The sequence below is a fragment of the Cydia strobilella genome, chromosome Z (assembly GCF_947568885.1).
Source record: "Cydia strobilella chromosome Z, ilCydStro3.1, whole genome shotgun sequence".
In the NCBI taxonomy this organism is placed as follows: domain Eukaryota; kingdom Metazoa; phylum Arthropoda; class Insecta; order Lepidoptera; family Tortricidae; genus Cydia; species Cydia strobilella.
Genome location: NC_086068.1, coordinates 36,228,946 through 36,249,521, shown reverse-complemented (window position 1 = coordinate 36,249,521; position 20,576 = coordinate 36,228,946). Strand labels below are relative to the sequence as shown.

General features: G+C 37.4%; 1 protein-coding gene across 1 annotated transcript in view; it reads right to left on the bottom strand.

Moving 5' to 3' along the window:
• Positions 1–20,576, bottom strand: part of LOC134754931 (uncharacterized) — a 47,604-nt gene that overhangs the window by 12,907 nt on the left and 14,121 nt on the right. Inside the window, exon 4 of the mRNA XM_063691412.1 lies at positions 1,317–1,382. Within this exon, the coding sequence (XP_063547482.1) occupies positions 1,317–1,382 (66 nt within the window). The remainder of the gene's footprint in view (positions 1–1,316; positions 1,383–20,576) is intronic.

Below are 20,576 nucleotides of genomic sequence, written 5' to 3'. Positions count from 1 at the left end.
TAGGCCACAATTTGTTTACAAACCACAAGTTCATTAAAAATATGTTTTCGGGCCCTCAAAAATGTGTAAATGCGGTACTAAGTTTTTATTATAAAAATAATGTTGTTTCTAGGATCTTCCGTCAGCTGTAAAACGAAATGGGTATTCGCTCCGTGCATGACTCTGGCGCCGCCCTAGTGGGTGTGGGATATATTGGTTACTAGCCTCTGCCCGCTAAGGACTGTTCAATTTACTAAGCGGACATCAAACAAGCTTAATTTACAGATTTCTTATAAGAAATATATCTTTATTACAGTGAATATTTCCGGCTTTTTACAATCCTGCACTAACTACACGTTTCTGTTTGACCCAATGGTTGACTGGTAGAGAATGCCTTAAGGCATTAAGTCCGCCATTTGTGCAGGTAAGTACCAAGTAAGTTGAATCCACCGCTTGCAGCTTCCGACTGATCCATTTTCTTGGAATAATACGATACGATACGATACGATACGATACGATACGACACGTTACGTTACGATACGATACGATACGATACGATACGATACGGTACGGTACGGTACGATACGATACGATACGATACGATACGATACGATACGATACGGTACGGTACGGTACGGTACGATACGATACGATACGATACGATACGATACCACACGATACCATACCATACCACACAATACCATACCATACCATACCATACCATAACACACCATTCCATACCATACCACACCACACCACACCATACCATACAATACCATACCACACCATACCACACCACACCACACCATACCATACCACACCATACCACACCATACCATACCATAAAAAAAATGTAATAAAAGTATGAAGTGGCAGTTCATGGCCTTCACTAAATTAAAAAGCTACTTTGTTTCACTCCCTGGAGTGAGGATAGTAGTAGTAGGCTTGTTCGAGCTGCTGACGTGAAAAACAAATTACAATCAAAGACCGCTAAAGACGGACACAACGGCAAGCCAGTGGCTGTGGCAGCGAGCCGAGCTAAGCGTAGACGCGAGTTTGCCTTGCGCTGGCCAATCGCGGGCGAGCTTGCTATCGCGGCGCGAATTTCGAACAGGCCGGCGGCGGCGGCGGCGCGCCGCCTCTTCATGGCGGCGGTTAGCCGGCGCGGCTCGCATATCTACTCCTAAGTAAAAAAAAGTTAATTCCTTCATAATCGCTACACCGGTTGTTATAATACTTTGTATACTGGTTCCAAATACCCCAATGCATAATATGTACATTTCGGCTTTGTCCAATGGCTAGGGACAACCTGTATAATATTCGGTTTAAGTACTTACCTTAGGAATTACATGAATAAAGTAACCCATCGGAGAATCTTCTTTTCCAACACCCTCTTTGAAATACTGAAAAAAAAGAAAATAAGTTTGGAATTGTGTGTCTAAAATATTTCAGAATGGCCCATAAATGTTAGCAAACTGTAATTAGCCAACGACTAACTGTGCGAGGGCCGGTATGAAAGTTACTACGTTAATTCAGTACTTATTGAGGTGGTGTAAAATCATATTTAGAAAACGCTTAGGTAGGTTTTTTTTCTAGTTTTTTACTTCGACGTGGCAAAGTCCTATCTATATAAAATGTGTGCTATCCTTATTATAAACAGTATGTGCTTATAAAAGGTTCTTTTAGTTACTGCTTATTGCGAATCTGGACCGTTTTTACAAGCTTTTATTTAACTTGCCCTGTTAGGTAGTTCGTTTGTTAGTTAGCATGGGTTAAATCTAGGAAGATAAATTTGACCCACTTCCCGTTTTCCGGTTGAGCTGAAAATTTGCATACATAGGTACATGTAAATCGGGTGACAATGCAATATTTTTTCATTTCATTTCATTTATTTACAAATAAGCTTACAGTCTATAACCAAGGCGCTTATATGCTATTATATCATACATGGTAATTGGTATGTTACACTTACACTATAAAATTACATGTCAACGATACAAAAACAGAAACAAATTCAATTATATAATATTATGTCAGTAAAGTAAATAAACAAATATTAATGAATTAAATTAAATTCATAAATGCCTTTAATAACTTGGTAAGACGCATGATAAAAAAAGTCAACGTCAGGTAATCGCAGAGACATAATATCATTCAACAGAGCGATAGCTCTTGCAGAGGGAGCGTTTGCAGCCCACAGCCCAGCGCGTGCGCCTCACCGAGCCAGAGCACGCGAACAGAGGCTGGCGCCGCCGCGAAACCACCGCCCCACCCTCCCCTGCCGCGGGACAACGGCGAGGGGGCGGCACAGATAGACCTATTCTAGACAGTGCAGATGGATTCGCGACTTGGTTGCGAAGTAGCTTATAGTAATACCGTAATGTCGGTAATAGTAATGCACCATCAGTAACAACTTCCGCCGCAACTTTAATGTATCCATCCCGACCATACCACTGACAAACAATGTTGAATACAAATAAGGATGATATCCTAACTTTTTCCTATAGAGAAATCTAGCAAATTTCCTCTGGATTCTTTCTATCATGAGGGAATACTTGCTTTCGTGTGGTTCCCAGACACAAGCGCCAAATTCAAGTTTGCTGAGAACATAGGCGTTGTATAGCAACTGCAAAACACGAGTGTCACGAAACTGGCTAGATACTCTCATGATAAACCCCAGGACCTTATTTGCCTGTTTACAGATGTTGGTAACGTGCGTCCTAAAGTCAAGTCTCGAGTCCAAGATCAGTCCCAGGTCAGTTATCTCATCAACGCGATCCATCAATGCGTCTTTAATGTGATATTGTTTAATGTGAGGTGACCGAATTCTAGAGAAAGTAATAACTTTACATTTGGAGGTGTTAAAATGCAGTTTATTGTTCTCACTCCACACGGCGCGGCGTCAATGTCCCTCTGGAGATGTTCTAGATCAGACTTGTCTCCTGCTCCCAGATACAGTTTCAAGTCATCAGCGAACAAAAAACAGCCAGCAGTGTGTACCACCCTCGGCAAGTCATTTATCAATATCGTAAATAATGTTGGGCCAAGAGTGCTGCCCTGACTCACGCCGAACCGAGTGAAAAAGGGCCTTGACCTATATCCACCCCATTCAACATACTGGTTTCTGTCACGAAGATAACTAGATAGAAAGTTCAGTAGGTGCGGCGTAAAACCCAGGGCACTACATTTTTGAAGCAGGATATCGTTGTCTACCAGGTTAAATCCCTTTTTAAAGTCGAAATAAGCCGCATCCACCTGCCGACCTGCATCCAGCTCATCTCTGACGTGGTCTACAAAGTTGACATGGTTAGTGACAGTAGACCGAGCACGACGAAATCCGTGCTGACTGTCACTTATCCAACATTGTATCTGCTGGCTGATGCGGCTTTCTATTATGGACTCAAATAACTTGGCGAAACCTGGTAGTACAGCTATAGGTCTGAAATTGGACACATCACGACCGGTGCCGCTCTTAGGAACAGGAGTCACCCTCGAGACCTTCTAACATGCTGGATACTCCCCATTTTTCAGACTTAAGTTAAAAATGTGTAAAAGTGCAGCTTCAAGTACTGAAATACAGCATTTTACCAGAAAAGATGGTATGTCATCAGGTCCAGCAGAAGCTCGTGCTTTTAATTTTTTTGCTGCTTTACGAAGGTCTGTAGCATCTATCTTTTCCACTGCCACGCGTGCACTACTATCTGGAAGGCCGGTACAACTTTGCGCCGCCAACTCAGCATTCAAGAGTGTTCAACATCCCCCTGAAATACTGAGGCGAAGTATTCAGCAAAAGAGTGTGCTTCTGTTTTGTCGCTTCTTGTCTCGTCACAGTCTTCCCTTTGTACACAAACTCGGTGTCACATCGTCTATCCTTCCATTTACTGTCAACAAATTTCCAAAACTTACCAGGATCGTCAGTAATGTCCCTCTCAATACTGCGTATGTAATGTCGGAACGCACTTTCAATCAAAGTCTTTACATGCGTATCTAAACATTTCCAGATTAAAAAGCTCTCCTTTCTCTCTGTACCTTTTTAAGTGGAAATGTTTACTAAAACTTGATGTTTTTAATAATATCTGCAGTAAACCAGGTAGGATAACAATATCCAGATGCAGGTTTTTTAGGGGGACATTTCTGTCGATACAATTTTTCAATTTGGCGTAAAATAATTCAGCGGCAGTGCCAGAACAGTTCTCAGTGAGCACATCACCCCGATCAATATCCGATATAGCGCTATAAAGCACTCTAAGATCAGCCTTACGAAAGTTCCATTTAGGATCCGAAACAGGAGGACGAGGCTGCAAGGTCGGGGATCGCATACCAACACGTTGAAACTTTACCAATACGTCAACGTACGTAGTACTTGCCTTACATTAAGGGTGTGACGGATAAGATCGGACACTTGTTACGCCGTAGATACAGCATCAAGACGATTTTCCGCCAGCACGCGCAGCTCAGACAGTGGATGCGTTCGCCAAAGGACAAGGAGCCCTTAAATGTTCCTGGGGCGTACAGGATTCCGTGCTCCTGTGGGAAGTATTATATTGGGGAGACCGGCCGGAACATTTCCACGAGACTTTCTGAGCACATACGCAGTATGAAAAACCGGAACGGCCAAAGCTCCGCAGTGACAGAACACGTACTGGATTCGGACGCGACGCACTATATTAGGTTTGATAGGGTAACCGTTCTGCCGCGAGAAAATTTCTTCGTTTAACGAAAAATACGGGAAGCTATTGAAATCAGTCGTTATCCGAATTTCAATCGTGACAGTGGTTGGTCGGTGCCGCCTAGTTGGAAAACGGTTTTGGGTACTGCGTCGGTGGTCAGTGTGGACCGGCTTTAGCAAGTGACTCAGTGAGTGTTGTGTGCGATCCGACATTTGACAGACGCAATACGGAGGGTAGAGCCATCCTCGCAACGGTGACGTCGCCGGCACCGCCGACGCCGCCTGTCGTGAGCGGCCGTGCGAGTCGGGCTTTGGCCGGCAGTACACGGCGCGCCCTCGACCAGTGAAGACGTGTCGTGCTCCGTGAAGACGGTCCCCGTAAATTGGACCGAAACATGTCGAGCTATTCGACTTAATAATATGTGAGTGACCCAGTTTAAAATAATTTAATATGTTTGAGTCTCACGGGAGTTTTATAGTTAAAATTATATTCAAAGAATCTTTACATTACACTTTTAGATTACACACACACATTTCCTTCCTCCTGACAACAATCTTACACAGTAAATGCTTATGCTTAGTATAATTATAATATATATTGGTAATTCATGATGACCTTGGCCCCCGGCGATACAGACCTTGCCTAGTGCGGGGTTCACTACAATGTGTCTTTGTTAATTTAAGAGGCCGTAGTCGATTTTGGAGCAAAAATGTAAAATTGATTGATTTAGTCGTTGAAATTATACACGTTTTGTTACGTAATATCTAAATAACAAGTATTAGTTCCTATTAGCACGTCTTTTCATCATGCCTGATAATAATGAGGTTGCGAGCGTGCGTCACCGGTAATATATGAAGAGAAGGGGCAGTTTTTAAAAATTCATCAAAAAAGTATGGTGGTAAATTGTACAAATTGATGTATAAGAATAGTTTCAGCAAATGCTGCAGATTGTTTAAGTATCAAAATTACGTTGAAATTAAGCCGATTTTCAGAGAAACTGTTACTAGTATTGAAGTAATTTCTGGAGAAAATTGAATTCGTTTAACTTTCATTTCCTCGAACTATAGGTCATATAGCAAAAATGTAATCTAATAAACGTCAAGTACAGAATATGTGTAATACAAATTTACTATTTTAGCAGTCCAAACTTTACGAAATTTACAAATAAGAGCGACAAAATCAGTGCTTTACGCGCGTTTACCTAAACGTCCATCAGAAAAAAAAATTACTACTACTACTAATTTAATGAGTCTGTTTTTAAAAAATAGATCTGATAAAAGGCAAGATAAGAAGACGTGCTAATAGAAACCAGTATACTTGTTATTTCAATTAGGTAACAAAAGGTGTACAATTTCACCGACTAAATCTATCAATTTTACATTTTTGCGACTATAATCGACACCGGCTTCTTAATAGGTGTCGACAATATCAATAATTATCATTTATCAATTATACATGGGAAATGCCAGAAGGGACCGAATAATTAATCCCGGCTGTTCGTTTCTATACTCATAATATAGCCTATACTCGTAATATGATGTAGCCTTATTACATCTAGTAGAAAGCATGAAAATTGACATGCGTGTAGCTTATCCAAAGCCTATACGAATAAAATGGAAGTGGAAAAAACTCATAATGTTTTTCTACCTCTATATTTTTGTATCCCGATTTACAATTTTTTTTAGGTAAGTAATAACGGTTTAAGGTATAACAAAACTGCCAATATACAATATTTTTCCAATAAATTCTCTCTCTTTCTTTCTTTAGGATAGTCTTTAAAGTATTATTCAAATTATACGAGGGTTGACATTTATATTTCGGGATAGCAAAAAAAAAACTAGTACCGCAATCTTACAACTAACATTTCGGCATTGTAGTTTGAATGCTTTGGCACAAATATTAACAAAAAAAAATTGGTTGCACACGAGTTTTGTTTATTTTATGCCATTTGAAAATATACCTAGCGCATTGGCGCCTTCAACTACGTGCTTATTTTTATACAGTTTGCGATGCAGTCTGAGTAAATAACAGTGCATCAATGAACTTAATTCTACTTTCAGGGATGTACTTTCGTTAAGGACTAGGGTTTATCATTGGTTTTCAGAACTTACTTGTAGTCATAGCGCGCATGTGGATGACTTTCGTCAAGGTCGTCCAAAATCAGTGGCTGTTTCGAAAAACATTGACGCTGTGCGTGAACTAATATTTAAAGATGTGTGACATATAATGTAGAGAGATAAGATAAAGGTGTTTTAACTTAAGATTAGGATTAACATTTAGCAGTCAAAAAAATTGTTCGCGACCGGTATCTAGGTACTTGATCGGTGCTCAAGAATAGGGTCGCGTCGATAAGTGCAAGAAGTGTTAAAAAATACAACGGCGAATACAAAAATACAATCGCATGGCTACATAGTGACATAGAATTATCTAAGTCTAGTGATAAGGATAATTCGTCAACTATTTAAATTAATCCTAATTAGGATGGTTCATTTTTTTTAAATGTTCTATTTCGAAAACCATTTCGAGCTATGAGGTTTTTAAACAGTTTCCGACATTTGCTGCGATATAATAATCAAGGAATGAAGATATTTCAACAAATATACTGATGACCTTAGTTTGACCTTCTCGTGAGGCTGAAAATAATAAAGTCATCGTATAATCGAACTTATTATTAAAAAAAGTTATCGAACCATAATAAATAAGTCACTCACGTAATGTCCAAGTTGTCATTGTCATCAATTGTCAAAATTAAAAATTTCAGTTAAACCGCTAGTTTCTTACGATTTGATTTATAATTTTTAATACCTAAACAGTAGATTTTGATTGCTTAATATATCAAAAACCTTGTTCCCACTTGTGGGAATGATTCACAAAATTTAGAGTCCGCGAAAGACGGCGTTGTCGTGAAGTAAATGTGGAATGGAATACTTCAAGTGTTTGTTACACACAATATTGCTGTGAGGATCACGTCGATGTAAGTATAAAATGAATATTATTTTACTATGAATATTTAAAAGTCCATTTTGGTGGTCGGGTCACTATTACCTATTTATTTTCTGTGATGATGTGGCCAGAATATCTAAAGACAAACCGTTTAACACAGCCTATCCCCTACTAGCTCCGTTTTACTGCTTTGAAGTTAAATTCAACAAACAGACATACATATATGTAACTTATAACCATCTTGTAAGCAATAAATAATATACATACAAGAATACATGGATGAATACATTATTCATACTCAAAATACAACATGAAACTGAAAAGATAATTTGCCAAATTTCCAGGTACCTACAAGTTGCAGTTCAAGGTTCAAGCTGCTGATATCACGATCATGGCGGACAAAACTAAAGTTAATAAAGAGTTGTGACAAATAAAACATGACTTATTTTTTACTTTTTTATTAATTTAGGAAAAACCTGTTTCCCAAAAAAATGTATACATTATATGTTCAACATGTCGCACCTTTAGAATTATACTGACCTTATCCAAAATTTACGGATTTTGAGTTTCACTTATAAAAAGTCCTAAAATGATGAACCTCATCGAACCTTAATACAAAACCGGCCTAATACAGCGTAGAAAGGGATAGGCTTACACTTCGGTCTGTTTTCCCCTCCCTCTAACTTCGCGTCATGTTCGGTTTGAGCGAGACGCAAGCAGTGATATGTCACGAGTGTTCTGAGCAGGTCGTTACGTTTTCGGTTTTGTGGCGACGTAAATAGATTTGAGTCAGTTTAGTAACAAAAATAAGGTAAGTAGACGTTTTTATTTTTAATACAATAAAGACTGAATTCATATTAAGTTCATTTCATACCAAAATTGATTCATTACCACATGACTTGTTTGGCTTTAAGTAGGTCTTTGATTAAAAACTAGTTTGATATAAAGCCGCAATTATAAATGGGTTTATATTATAACAATAATAGCATTTATCCAGAGACTTATCCAGGATACCGTCTTTTTTATAATAAATATGAGCATATACTTTGTGACCATTTACGTCATGTGTCTGTGTAAATACTAATATTTGTTATTTAATTTATAAATAGGTATTTTTATGAAACCAGTTAAATTGAGAAAAAATGACGAGGCCTGTTGCGGATATCATTATTGGTATTTTTGGGACGAAGCATGTTGTTGATTTGCATTTGTAGCCACCAGACGAAGCCTGCGTTGCGGATTTTTTTACATGTAACTAGTTTATTTTTTAAGATTTTCTCAATTTCTGTATTTTTTTTATGTAGTGTAGTGTGCACATTTTTATTATTGTGTGTGAATAAATGATTTTTTTTTATTGAGAACATAATTGCTATATATATTTTCGATAACAGTTTCGATATCTCTGAGGTGATTTTCCAGATGTTGCCTCTTCAGATTTCTAATCAAGTTCCTAAACCTGCAGCGTGCCTCCCGATATTTGTCGTTCCATTTGTTGTCCTGCTCCGCGAGAACCTTAAATTTCCGTCTGTCCGCCATAGCTCGATCACACTGCTCATTCCACCACTTCCTCCTTTTTGCCTAATATTTCTAACCCTGCTCTTGTTACTGTTTCTCTTGTCTCTTCCCACATTGTATTATTATTCTCTTGTAAAAAAAAAGAAAAAGACCCTTAACGGCATGGAGCAACTGAAGCTTTATGGAAGGGTACTGGAAATGTCCGATGAAGTGAAATAATATCTAGGTTTAAAACTAGATAAAGAACTGAACTGGAAAAAGCATGTCGAAACTACCATAACCAAGGCACTGAGAGTGTTTGGAATGTGTAGAACGGCATATGGCAAAACATGGGGTTTAAACCCAAGGGTACTGAGATGGATCTATACCATGATGGTAAGACCTATCATTTTGTACGGATGCCTGGCATGGTGCCCAAGGACACCAAAGAGCACATGCAGGGATGCCCTTACGAAAATACAAAGAACGGCATGCATGGCTATTACGGGCACGTTTAGAACGACGCCAACAGCGGCGATGGAGGTACTGCTAGACCTCCCGCCGCTTCACCTAGTAATACAATCTGAGGAGCGGAAATCGTTACACAGGTTGGCTTTGATCTGGAGCGATAGCAAGCCAAAGACTAAACACACAAACATGGAATGTGACAATTTCATGAAAGGGATTACGAATATGGGCTGCGATAAGATGCAACCCAAGTTTGTGTTATGTAAGAATTTTAATGTTAAAGTTTCAACAAGGACTGAATGGACCGAAGGTCTTGAAGCACAAATTTCTGATGAAAATGTTATCATATAGTACACAGAGGGGTCCAAGCCAGAATCTGGTAGGGGCAGGCATTTATGCAGATGACTTTAGTAGTAGCATAAGCATGGGCAATTACGCCACTGTCTTCCAAGCCGGGACATACGCTATAATTGCCTGTGTGCATAAGAATATAGTTAGGCAAACCCAAGGGAAGATATACTCAGCGACAGTCAGGCGCCCAGAGTGGAGTCTAGACTGGTATACAATGGCATCCGAGCTCTGAATAAGCTTGGAAGGCAAAACAAAGTGCAACTGGTATGGATCCCAGGGCACGAGGGATTCATAGGCAATGAAAATGCAGATGAACTTGCCACAGCTGGATCTGCAAACAACCTTATAGGTCCGGAACCATTCGTGGGGCTCTCACAGCGAACCATTACAACGGCTACCAAAGACCTTACTAAGACCAAACATCAGAAAGAATGGGACAGTCTGACAGGTCTAAAGCACTCAAAACTCTTTATATATAAAAAGCTTTGGAAACTTAGCAAACGACAACTCCAAATAATAACGGGGGTGTTTACTGGCTATTACGGGATCAAGGGAATCCTGGCCAAGATGGGACACTTTAACAACACCGATTGTCGTAAGTGTCGCGAAGAGGAAGAGACAGTAGAACACCTTATGTGTGAATGTCACGCCCTTGCCAGACAAAGAATGAAGTACTTTGGAACCGGCTATCTGGAACCAAAGGAATTCAAAACGCTACTGAGCTCCATCATCCGGCATATGGAGATGGTGGGAAAAGCTCTTGAATAGCGGACGGATCTTTCCTAGGGAGTAACTGCACAAAAGATCCCTATGGGTCGAAGTGTATCCGCAAGGGCCCCCGAAAACCATAAGATAAGATCCTCTTGTAATTCTAATTTTTTTAAATCTGTAGATAGTCAAAACATAAACGAAACACATAAGTGCAGTCTATGATTTGCAGCCTGCAAATCATAGACTAGATAGATAGGACTACTGACCTATATAAATTTAGAAAAATACCTAAGCATTTTCCTGGAACCTATTGAGATCACGCGTCATTGTATTCTTATAAAGTAACTTGTTTTATGTTATGACTGTAATCTCAATAGGTACTAAAAAAGTGATTAGGTATTTTTCTAAATTTATATAGGTCAGTAGTCCTATCATCTATCAGAATGGACAGAAGAATATTGTTAAAATTGTTTTTTTTCTTTATATTTTTATAAGGATATTTGATTTGTTTGTTATGATTGTTGTTTAAAATGAAACTATATTTTTGACTAAAAATAAATCATGTTCGACGTTCGACTATTGTTATGTTTCATTTAAAATAGAAAGTGTCCCTTAAAACAATTGAAAGTTTACTATTGTATAAATATTTTCTAATTTGTAGCGTCTATGCGACTTTGGTCAGCGCGATCTCGGGCCGATGTTGCAAAATGTGATGTTGCAAAAGGCGACAGAGTTTTGTTCCTCAGATCTTACCACGAACAACAATGTAAACAATGCATTTTATTCTGAGCCGAACAGAGTTCAAAGTCGCCTAAGCTACATTGCATGCCGTCCTAGCGTAAGTAAACTTATTATCTATAAAAAATATGAATATCACTTGTTATCTTTCTTAAGTTATAAAATACACACACATACTACACAAGCACACTCTAACAAACATCCATCTACTGTAATGTATATAATTTGTACTAAACTGACTTTAAATTGCACTACACACAACTACGGCAGTGGGCCCTTGCGGGGATGGCGAGTGGGACCGCACAATATGCGGACTTGGCTCGCGGCCCCAGTCTGGGCCTATGGTTGTAGTAATCTATAATAATTCAATGTTTTTAAGAATAATAATAACTGCATCAATAAATTGCTCTGATATTTAGATTAAGGTAATATTTAAAACTTGACAATTTAAAAGTGCTTGTTGCTAGGCCTATTTGAATAAAGATTATATTGACTGACTTTGACTTTGAATAACAATTATAATAGCCTGCTAATTGGTCGTAATTTCTTTTCTACAAGATATACCTACAAGCCTACCACTACCGCAAACCCATCGAACATTATAGTTATTTTTTATGAACTGTGATAATAATATTTTAAATGAAATCGACGACTCCGAGGTTGCGACATCTGTACAATGTGATCTTAGGGACCTCAAAAATATGTACCCGTGAGGATTTCAAATTTAACATTAGTGTCCCAAAATATAAGGAGTGTATATGGAAATTTTCACGACTTAATGTTGACTCTCTGAACTGGAATTTGAGGTTGATATTTTAATTCTATCTGAGTGTCGTATTAACCCCAGTATACCCTTACCCCCCTCTTAACAATTACGATAGCTTGGCAACTAAATTTAATCAAAACCAGAACGATGGAGTAGTAGTATTAGTCCATGGGCCAGCCAAGATATCGGTATAATTTGGGGGTACCAAATTTCCTTTTCACAGCAGTTAGATAGATACCTATATATTATGATGTTAAAAAACCATGATTGCCATCTCAAAATGGTAGCTAAACAAAATGGCCGCCAATCCAAGATGGCGGATATTGAGTTTTAAAAAATCAACCATAACTCGAGAAATATTTATCCGATTTCATTAATTTTTGTTTTAAATCATACCTCTATATGTGTGCTTGAAATGTTGTTGTTTATATTGTATCAATAAAGTCGACCGTTAATTAGTAATTAAAGAAATATTTAAAAAAATCCAATTTTTTTGTGATACTTTTTTTTTACATCAGGTTTTTACAAAATATCTGTTACAATACAAAAAAGTTTTAAATGAGGAAAAATATTGTATTAAATTACCTTTAATTTGATTATAACTTGTATGGGTCTGATCACTGAGAACACATGGAAACATGAATTTGATTTTACTTCCGTTGAAATTCACCCTTGATTAAATAACTGCGTACAGAACAAAAAGCTTCAGATAGAAGTAGTAGAGTACAAAAATTATGTTTTAGTAGATTTTAATAATTTTAGCCATAATTTAGTTAGAGTAATTGTAGTATGACAGTAATATTAATTTTGATGTTACAGGTAAAAACTAGTATTCGGTTTAAATAGTAATTTCTTCAGTGAAAATGTGTTCGGCCACAAATAAAATACAATATACAAATAATATATTTTAATAATTTACAAGAATAGTAGCAGGGCTTCGTTTCTTTTCATAAACCCGGGAACGAAAAGGATTTCGGTTCCGTTTGTGGTTACCGGTTAAAGAACTGTTCTATTTAGATAACGTTGAGATGCGTTCGCCTTTCGTTTTTGTGGAACGAAATTAACCGGTTAAATAAATTGAAAATATCGAAGTAAGATTGAACGAGTAAGTTATTGCTATCTCTTTCACGTATGACAACGAGTTTAACCGAGAGTCTCCGATAGGCTGCAGTAATCGGTAGTATATCGTTCCCCGCGAACCGTAAAATTCCGTTCCCTCTTCTTACCGGTTAGAAGATAAAACGTAATTTTTTAGTTCATCATTATCATCATATCAGCCAGAGGATGTCCACTGTTGGACATAGGCCTCCCCCAGGGAGTGCCACAATTCCCGCGGCCTTTACCAGGTCATCAGTCCACCTTGTCGGTGCCTACCCACACTGCGCCTTCCGGTACGTGGTCGCCACTCGAGAACCTTTCCGCCCCAACGGATATCGGTTCAACGTGCAATGAGCCCCGCCCACTGCCACTTAAGTTTAGCGATTCGGAGGGATACATCGGTTACTTTGGTTCTGCTGCGGATGGCCTTATTTCTGATGCGATCACGCAGAGAAACTCCCAGCATAGCCCTCTCCATTGCCCTTTGGGTGACTTTGAGTCTTCTTATGGGGCACACAGTAAGGGGCCACGTTTCAGTTCCATATGGCGTCACTGGCAACACACACTGGTATAGAAGACTTTCGTTTTGAGACACTGCGGAATATTGGACAAATAGATTTGCCGTAGCGTAGCTTCCCAAACGCTGCCCATCCGATCGGATTCGTCGATTAACATCTTTCTCCAAGTTGGACCTACCTAACTGGACAGTCTGTCCTAGGTACTTATAGTCGTCTACATCTTCAAGTGTAAAGTCTCCAATAGTAACGGGAGCTGGTTCTACATGGGCATTTGACATGATCTTCGTCTTGTCCATGTTCATCCTCAGATTAACTCGCTCGGAAGCTTTACTAAGGTCATCGAGCATAATACTCAAATCCTCTATGGTCTCAGCCAAGACTACTATATCGTCCGCAAACCGAAGGTGAGTGATGTACTCGCCGTTTATGTTGATGCCAAGCCTTCCCCAGTCCAAAGTCTTGAAAACTTCCTCTAATGCAGCGGTAAACAGTTTAGGAGAAATACCATCCCCTTGCCTGACTCCCCGCTGCAACGGAATAGGCTTCGAGTTCCGGTCCTGGAGTCGGACTGACATAGTATAGTTATCGTACAAATACTTTAGCACTTCGATAATGGCACCTCTGGAGAGATTGTAGTACAGCCCAGGTTTCGATCGAATCGAAGGCTTTCTCGTAGTCCACACACGCTAAGCAGAGAGGCAGGTTATACTCCTCAGTCTTCTGTATTACCTGCCGGAGCGTATGGATTTGGTCTACGGTACTAAAGCCTCTTCGGAAGCCGGCTTATTCAGGAGACTGAGAGTCATCTAGCCTGCGTGCGAGACGGTTTGTAATGACTCTTGAAAACAGCTTATAGACATGGCTCAGAAGTGAGTCAGAGTTTTAGTTCGCTTTCCATCAATTAACCGGTTTCTAATAAACGAATTAATATAACGGTTTTGGAACGACGTTAACAGGTATTTCAATACCGGTTCCGAGCCTTGAATAGTAGTATGATAGTAATATTGGTTTTGATTTGATACAGGTAAAAACTGGTATGTACCTATTCGGTGTAAAAGAAATTTCGTCAGTGAAAATGTGTTCAGCTACAAATAAAGTGAACTAGATGTGTGAATATCAATAATATGTGGCGAGATAGGACCATTAAGTTAAGTGAACCCCCCAAAAGACGGACAATCTTGGGCAGTGTTATTTAACGCAGCATTAATAAGGAATTTTGAGCCTATTATATCTTATAGTTTCGGGGGCCCTTTCTTGAATTTTGAGCCTATTACTAAACGACGTAATATACCTTCCGGCTGAACTGTTACTGTGAAATAAGCCGATCTAGGGAACTATTAGTTCAAGTTCTTGAGCTTAGCACTGACGCACACAAGAAACTGCGTGAAATTGCTATTGAAAGAGGAGATAAAAAAATGCAGTAACATCTAAAGATTATGTAGCTGCAGAATCAATTTATCATAAATCTTGTTAACTCGCATACACCACAACTATCAGGCAACGACCAGATAAAATAATAAAAAATTGACGAGTATAGAACAGCAGAGAAGTTGTAATTTCACAAGCTTTACGACTTTACAAGAAGATGTATTCATAAATAAACCCAAGAGCAAAATCTCAAAGTTCTCTATTTACTTGCGAAACTTATTTCTTACTTATAAGATGTCGTCAGCGTAACTATCAGATTCTACAAAGAAAAAAAAAACAATATAACTTAAGTAAAGAGTTTTCATCAGGTATATCACGTCGTTTAATAATAAATAATAGGCTCAAAATTCCTTATTAATGCAGCATTAAAATAAAATAATACTGCCCAAGATCGTCCATCGTTTGGAGGGTGTACTTTACTTAATGGTCCTATCTCGCAACATATTATACAAATATCTAGTTTACATTGTATATTTGCATCATCTTGATTTGTAGCCGCTCACATTTTCACCAAAGAAATTACTATTTAAACCGAATACTAGTTTTTACCTGTAACATATCAAAATTAATATTACTGTTATACTATAATTATTCTAAATGATTTGTAAAATTATTAAAATATACTAAAACTCATAAAAGCATAATTTTTGTACTGTACAACTTCTATTTGAAGCTTTTTATTCTGTACGAAGTTATTTAGTCAACGGTGAATTTCAACTGAAGTAAAATAAATTTATATTTCCATGTGTTTTCAGTGAACCGACCCATACAAACTATACGTCAAATTAAAGATAATTTAATACACTATTTTGTCTTATTTAAAACTTTTTTGTAATGTTAAAGATATTTTGTAAAAACCAGATTAAAAAAAAAGTATATTTCTTTAATTACTAATTAACGGTTGACTTTATCGATCATATATGTGAACAAAATTTCAAGCACACATATGGAGCTGTTGTTTAAAAAAAATAGTAATGAATTCGGACGAATACTTCTTGAGTTATGGTTGATTTTTTAAAACTCAATATCCGCCATCTTGGATTGGCGGCCATTTTGGTTAGCTACCATTTTGAGATGGCAATCATGGTTTTTTAACATCATAAGAAGCCTATCTAACTGCTGTGAAAAGGAAATTTGGTACCCCCAAATTATACTATTTTCCAAAATTTGGCTAGCTGGCCCATGGACTATATACATAAAAAATAACTTAAAAGCTAAACTAAATGAAATAAAAATTGAAAACTCCACCTTTATCCAAATCATAATAAATGATTGTACTATCTTAGGTATTTACCGGTCACCATCTAACCTCAACGCTTCAAACTTTATTAACTCCTTAAATAGCTTTCTTAACAATTATCAATCATCTAATATAATAATAACTGGTGACATAAATATCAACCTGATCCCTAGGCAGAGCGAGTCGACATATGAAAATCTAAATAGACAACAATACCTAAATATGCTCTCTTTTCATGGTATCCTAGCTGGTCACACGTTCCCAACCAGAGATGGGCATTCATCGATTAATCTTTTAGTTAACTAATCAATCGATTAAAAATATCAATCGTCATTTTTTAATCGCGATTAATTTAGTTGCGATTAAATTAGTTGTGAGAATGTTCGACTAACAACTAAATTAGTTTTAGTTTCAATCGACTAAATTTCACGATTAAATCTATATTAAAACTACGTAGTCGCCCGTTTTTGCATTTTTTATCTTGCAATATGTAACTACAAGTACGTATGTATGTAACATACGGAGGTACTCGTATGTTGTAACTATGTTAGTTTGGGTAGAATTTTGCGACTTATTTTGAAGCAAATATCTTCATCCGATTGAGCTAAAATTATGTATACACGTTTAATTTGAAATGCTTGAATGACAATGCAAATAATGCCATAATATTATTATAACGATATATTGGTAATAACGACAAATAGCGAAAAACTGCATTGTTTACAAATCGCAAACAATAAAGTAGGTTGGTGCATTATTAATACTTTGAATTATACTGAGTAAATCTTAGACATAGAAACTATCAATATTTTGCTGTCTTGACAATAGTAAAACTCTTTTTAGTGTCACGCGGTGACAAAACAATGGGATAACCCTACTTACCTGGAACTGGAAGTTGTTTGTTGCATTTTGGTGCAAGTGCCGACGCATCTTCTAAAAATAACACGTTCTATTGAATGACACATCTGCATGTTGTTTATTATCTACGCGGTCTATTTTGTTTTCAACGTGTGGTCATTAAACTTACTTACTTTAGTAGCAAAATAATAGTGAGAACAGATCTCACTCCTTAGAAACGGTCAAAATATCGTAAGTAATACATGACTATTTTATTTTTAAACATCCGTTAAGATGTCCTAATCAGTCTGTCAACATAGCAATACCGAGGTATTCTATTCAATTTGCTTCTAACGTTAGTCGCGAGAAAATAGTCTAACTAATTAGTCGATTACAAAATGTAGTTGTCCGAAATCAATCGGCAACTAATTTAGTTGCAACTAAATTAGTTGCACTCTATACAACTAAGATTGATCAATCGTCGTTTTCAATCGTCAGTCGCAATTAATTCTTGTAATCTTAATCGTTAATCGTTAGTCGATTACATTTTGCCCATCTGTGTTCCCAACTAGGCTAACTGCCTAGATCACTTCATGATCAAAATTAATAATTACAAATACTCGGCTTACTGCGCTGTTCTAAACACATCAATAACAGATCACCTAACAACCTTTTTAACATTAACAAACAATAAACAAAACGAACAAATAATGAAAAAAATTATATCTGTAAATTATGAAACTGCAATCAAAAACCTATCGAACGAAAACATTGAATCCCTTCTTTCTAGTAATGACCCAAGATTTGTGGCCGACCAATTAATTTCTAAAGTTAAAACATGCTCTTGAGATGAGTAAAACTACAAAATCTATGTCTAGAACACAGCGCATAATAAAACCATGGATGACTCCTGGCCTACTACGATGTATCAGAAACCGCAATAGGCTACAACAACAAACACGGATGGAACCATTTAACGAGATCCTTAAGGTCACATATAAAAGGTATCGCAATTACTGCAATAACCTATTAAAAAAGATTAAACGTAATTATGAAAGAACACAGTTAACAAATGCTTGTAAAAATTCAAAAAAATTGTTGAAAACTCTTAAAGAAATTGCTCACTATAAATCTACTAAAACTTCAAACCTAGATTTATTAACCATTAATTCATGCCCTGTAGACTCAGTTAATTTCGCTAATAATTTTTTTGCTAATGTGGGTAGGTCTTTGGCTGAGAACATTATTAATAATGACCCAGGTGTAACCCAAGATCTCTTGATAGACAATACCCCCACCTGGACAACGTCTTCATTTGCCCTTATAGACACAGACCCGCAGGAGGTATGCAGCATTGTCATGGGCTTGAGACCGGACAGTGCCCCTGGATGGGACGGCATCACAACCAAATTTCTTAAACTAGCTGTTAAATTGGTTGCCCCTGTAATTAGTCACCTTACTAACCTCTGTTTTAAGGATGGAGTTTTTCCCACACCGCTTAAGAGATCTTTAGTTACACCGGTACATAAGAGTGGAGAGACGGATGATGTTAATAATTACAGGCCCATATCGGTCTTTCCAGCTATTTCTAAAGTTATTGAGAAATTAATTAACAACCGCCTTATGTCATACCTAAACAAATACAACGTTTTATCGAATCAACAATTTGGTTTTCGCAAATCAAAATCTACGGAAGATGCAATATTGGAACTCACTACACTAATAACTGATAAGACCGATAAGGGAAACAAGTGTCTTGCTGTTTTCTTAGACCTACAGAAGGCATTTGACACCGTCTCTCTCCCCACTCTTATTCACAAGATGGAGAGGGCTGGCATAAGAGGTACTCGACTAAATTTGCTAAGTGACTATTTACAGGGGCGAACCTAGAGAGTTAAGATAGGTGACTTTATAAGCCAGGAGGCAGACATAACATTCGGCGTCCCCCAGGGTTCTGTCCTTGGGCCTACATTATTTCTACTCTATATTAATGACCTGACAAACCTCGGAATACAATGTGGGCACATCTTGTCTTACGCCGATGACACTGCCATAGTATTTGAAGGTCCATCCTGGGAGTCTGTGTTTGAAAGGGCTGAGATAGGACTCAGTAAAGTGGCTTCTTGGCTAAAAACGAACCTTCTAACTCTTAATGTTAATAAAACAAATTACATATGTTTTACTAATCAGCTCACAACCTAATAATAATCTTAACTTAAAAATTCATACTTGTAATAATTCTAATCTACCTTCATGTAACTGTATGGGAATTGATAAGGTAAACTCCACGCAATATCTAGGTGTAATGCTGGACCAGCGCATGCCGTGGTATACTCATACTGAATATGTAAATATGAGAATACGAAAACTGATATGGCTATTCAAAAAGTTAAGACACATTACAACAAAAAATCTATTAAATCAGTTATATATAACTTTAGCTCAATCAGTAATGTCTTACTGCATATCAGTGTGGGGTAGCTCAGCAAAAACCAAGTATCTGGAAGTTGAAAGGGGGCAACGTTGTTTACTAAAGGTTATGTACTCTAAGCCATACAGATTCCCAACGAAAGACCTCTACCACTTAAGTGACTTACTAACAATGAGGAAGCTGTATGTACTGAGTCTAACAACGAGACTACATAAAACATTACCATTTAACCTACAGCTGCTAAATCGTAGAAGAAAACATAATGTTGCCCCCATATCAACTACAAAATTTGTATTTGCTAAGAGACAATTTGGAGCGCAATCTGCATATGTGTACAATAAAATAAACAAAATACTAAATATATACAATTTACAACTATATAAATGTAAAAAAATATTAACCGAGTGGCTTAAAATACTTAACTACGAGGAGACAGAGGCTCTGATATATTAAATTAAGTTGATATTAACTTAAACTCTAAAGTACCTACTTATCAGTTTTAATATAATAAGTAAGAAAATATGACATTTTACTTTACAGTACCTATTGTATAAGAATAGTTATACAAGGGTGCAAAGTTGTATTTTACCCGCGAGTGTTTCAACACACGAGAAGTAAAATACATTTGCACCCGTGTGTAACACAAAACTTTTCCCCTCACTATAGCGAGGAAAGTGCAACATCCACGGGCGTTAGATCATCTTCATCACTGGAATCACTAATTTTTTTACGATATTATAACAGAAAACACTAGAAATTCTGATTTTTACGTGAGTCGGTGAGAAGAACAGTAAAAATTTTGTTGACAATGTTGACATTTCTGTTCTGACGTGTGAAATGTCAACGATGCGTTTTGAAATTGCATCGACTCAACTTGTGCGTTCAGAATTATATTTAACATCAT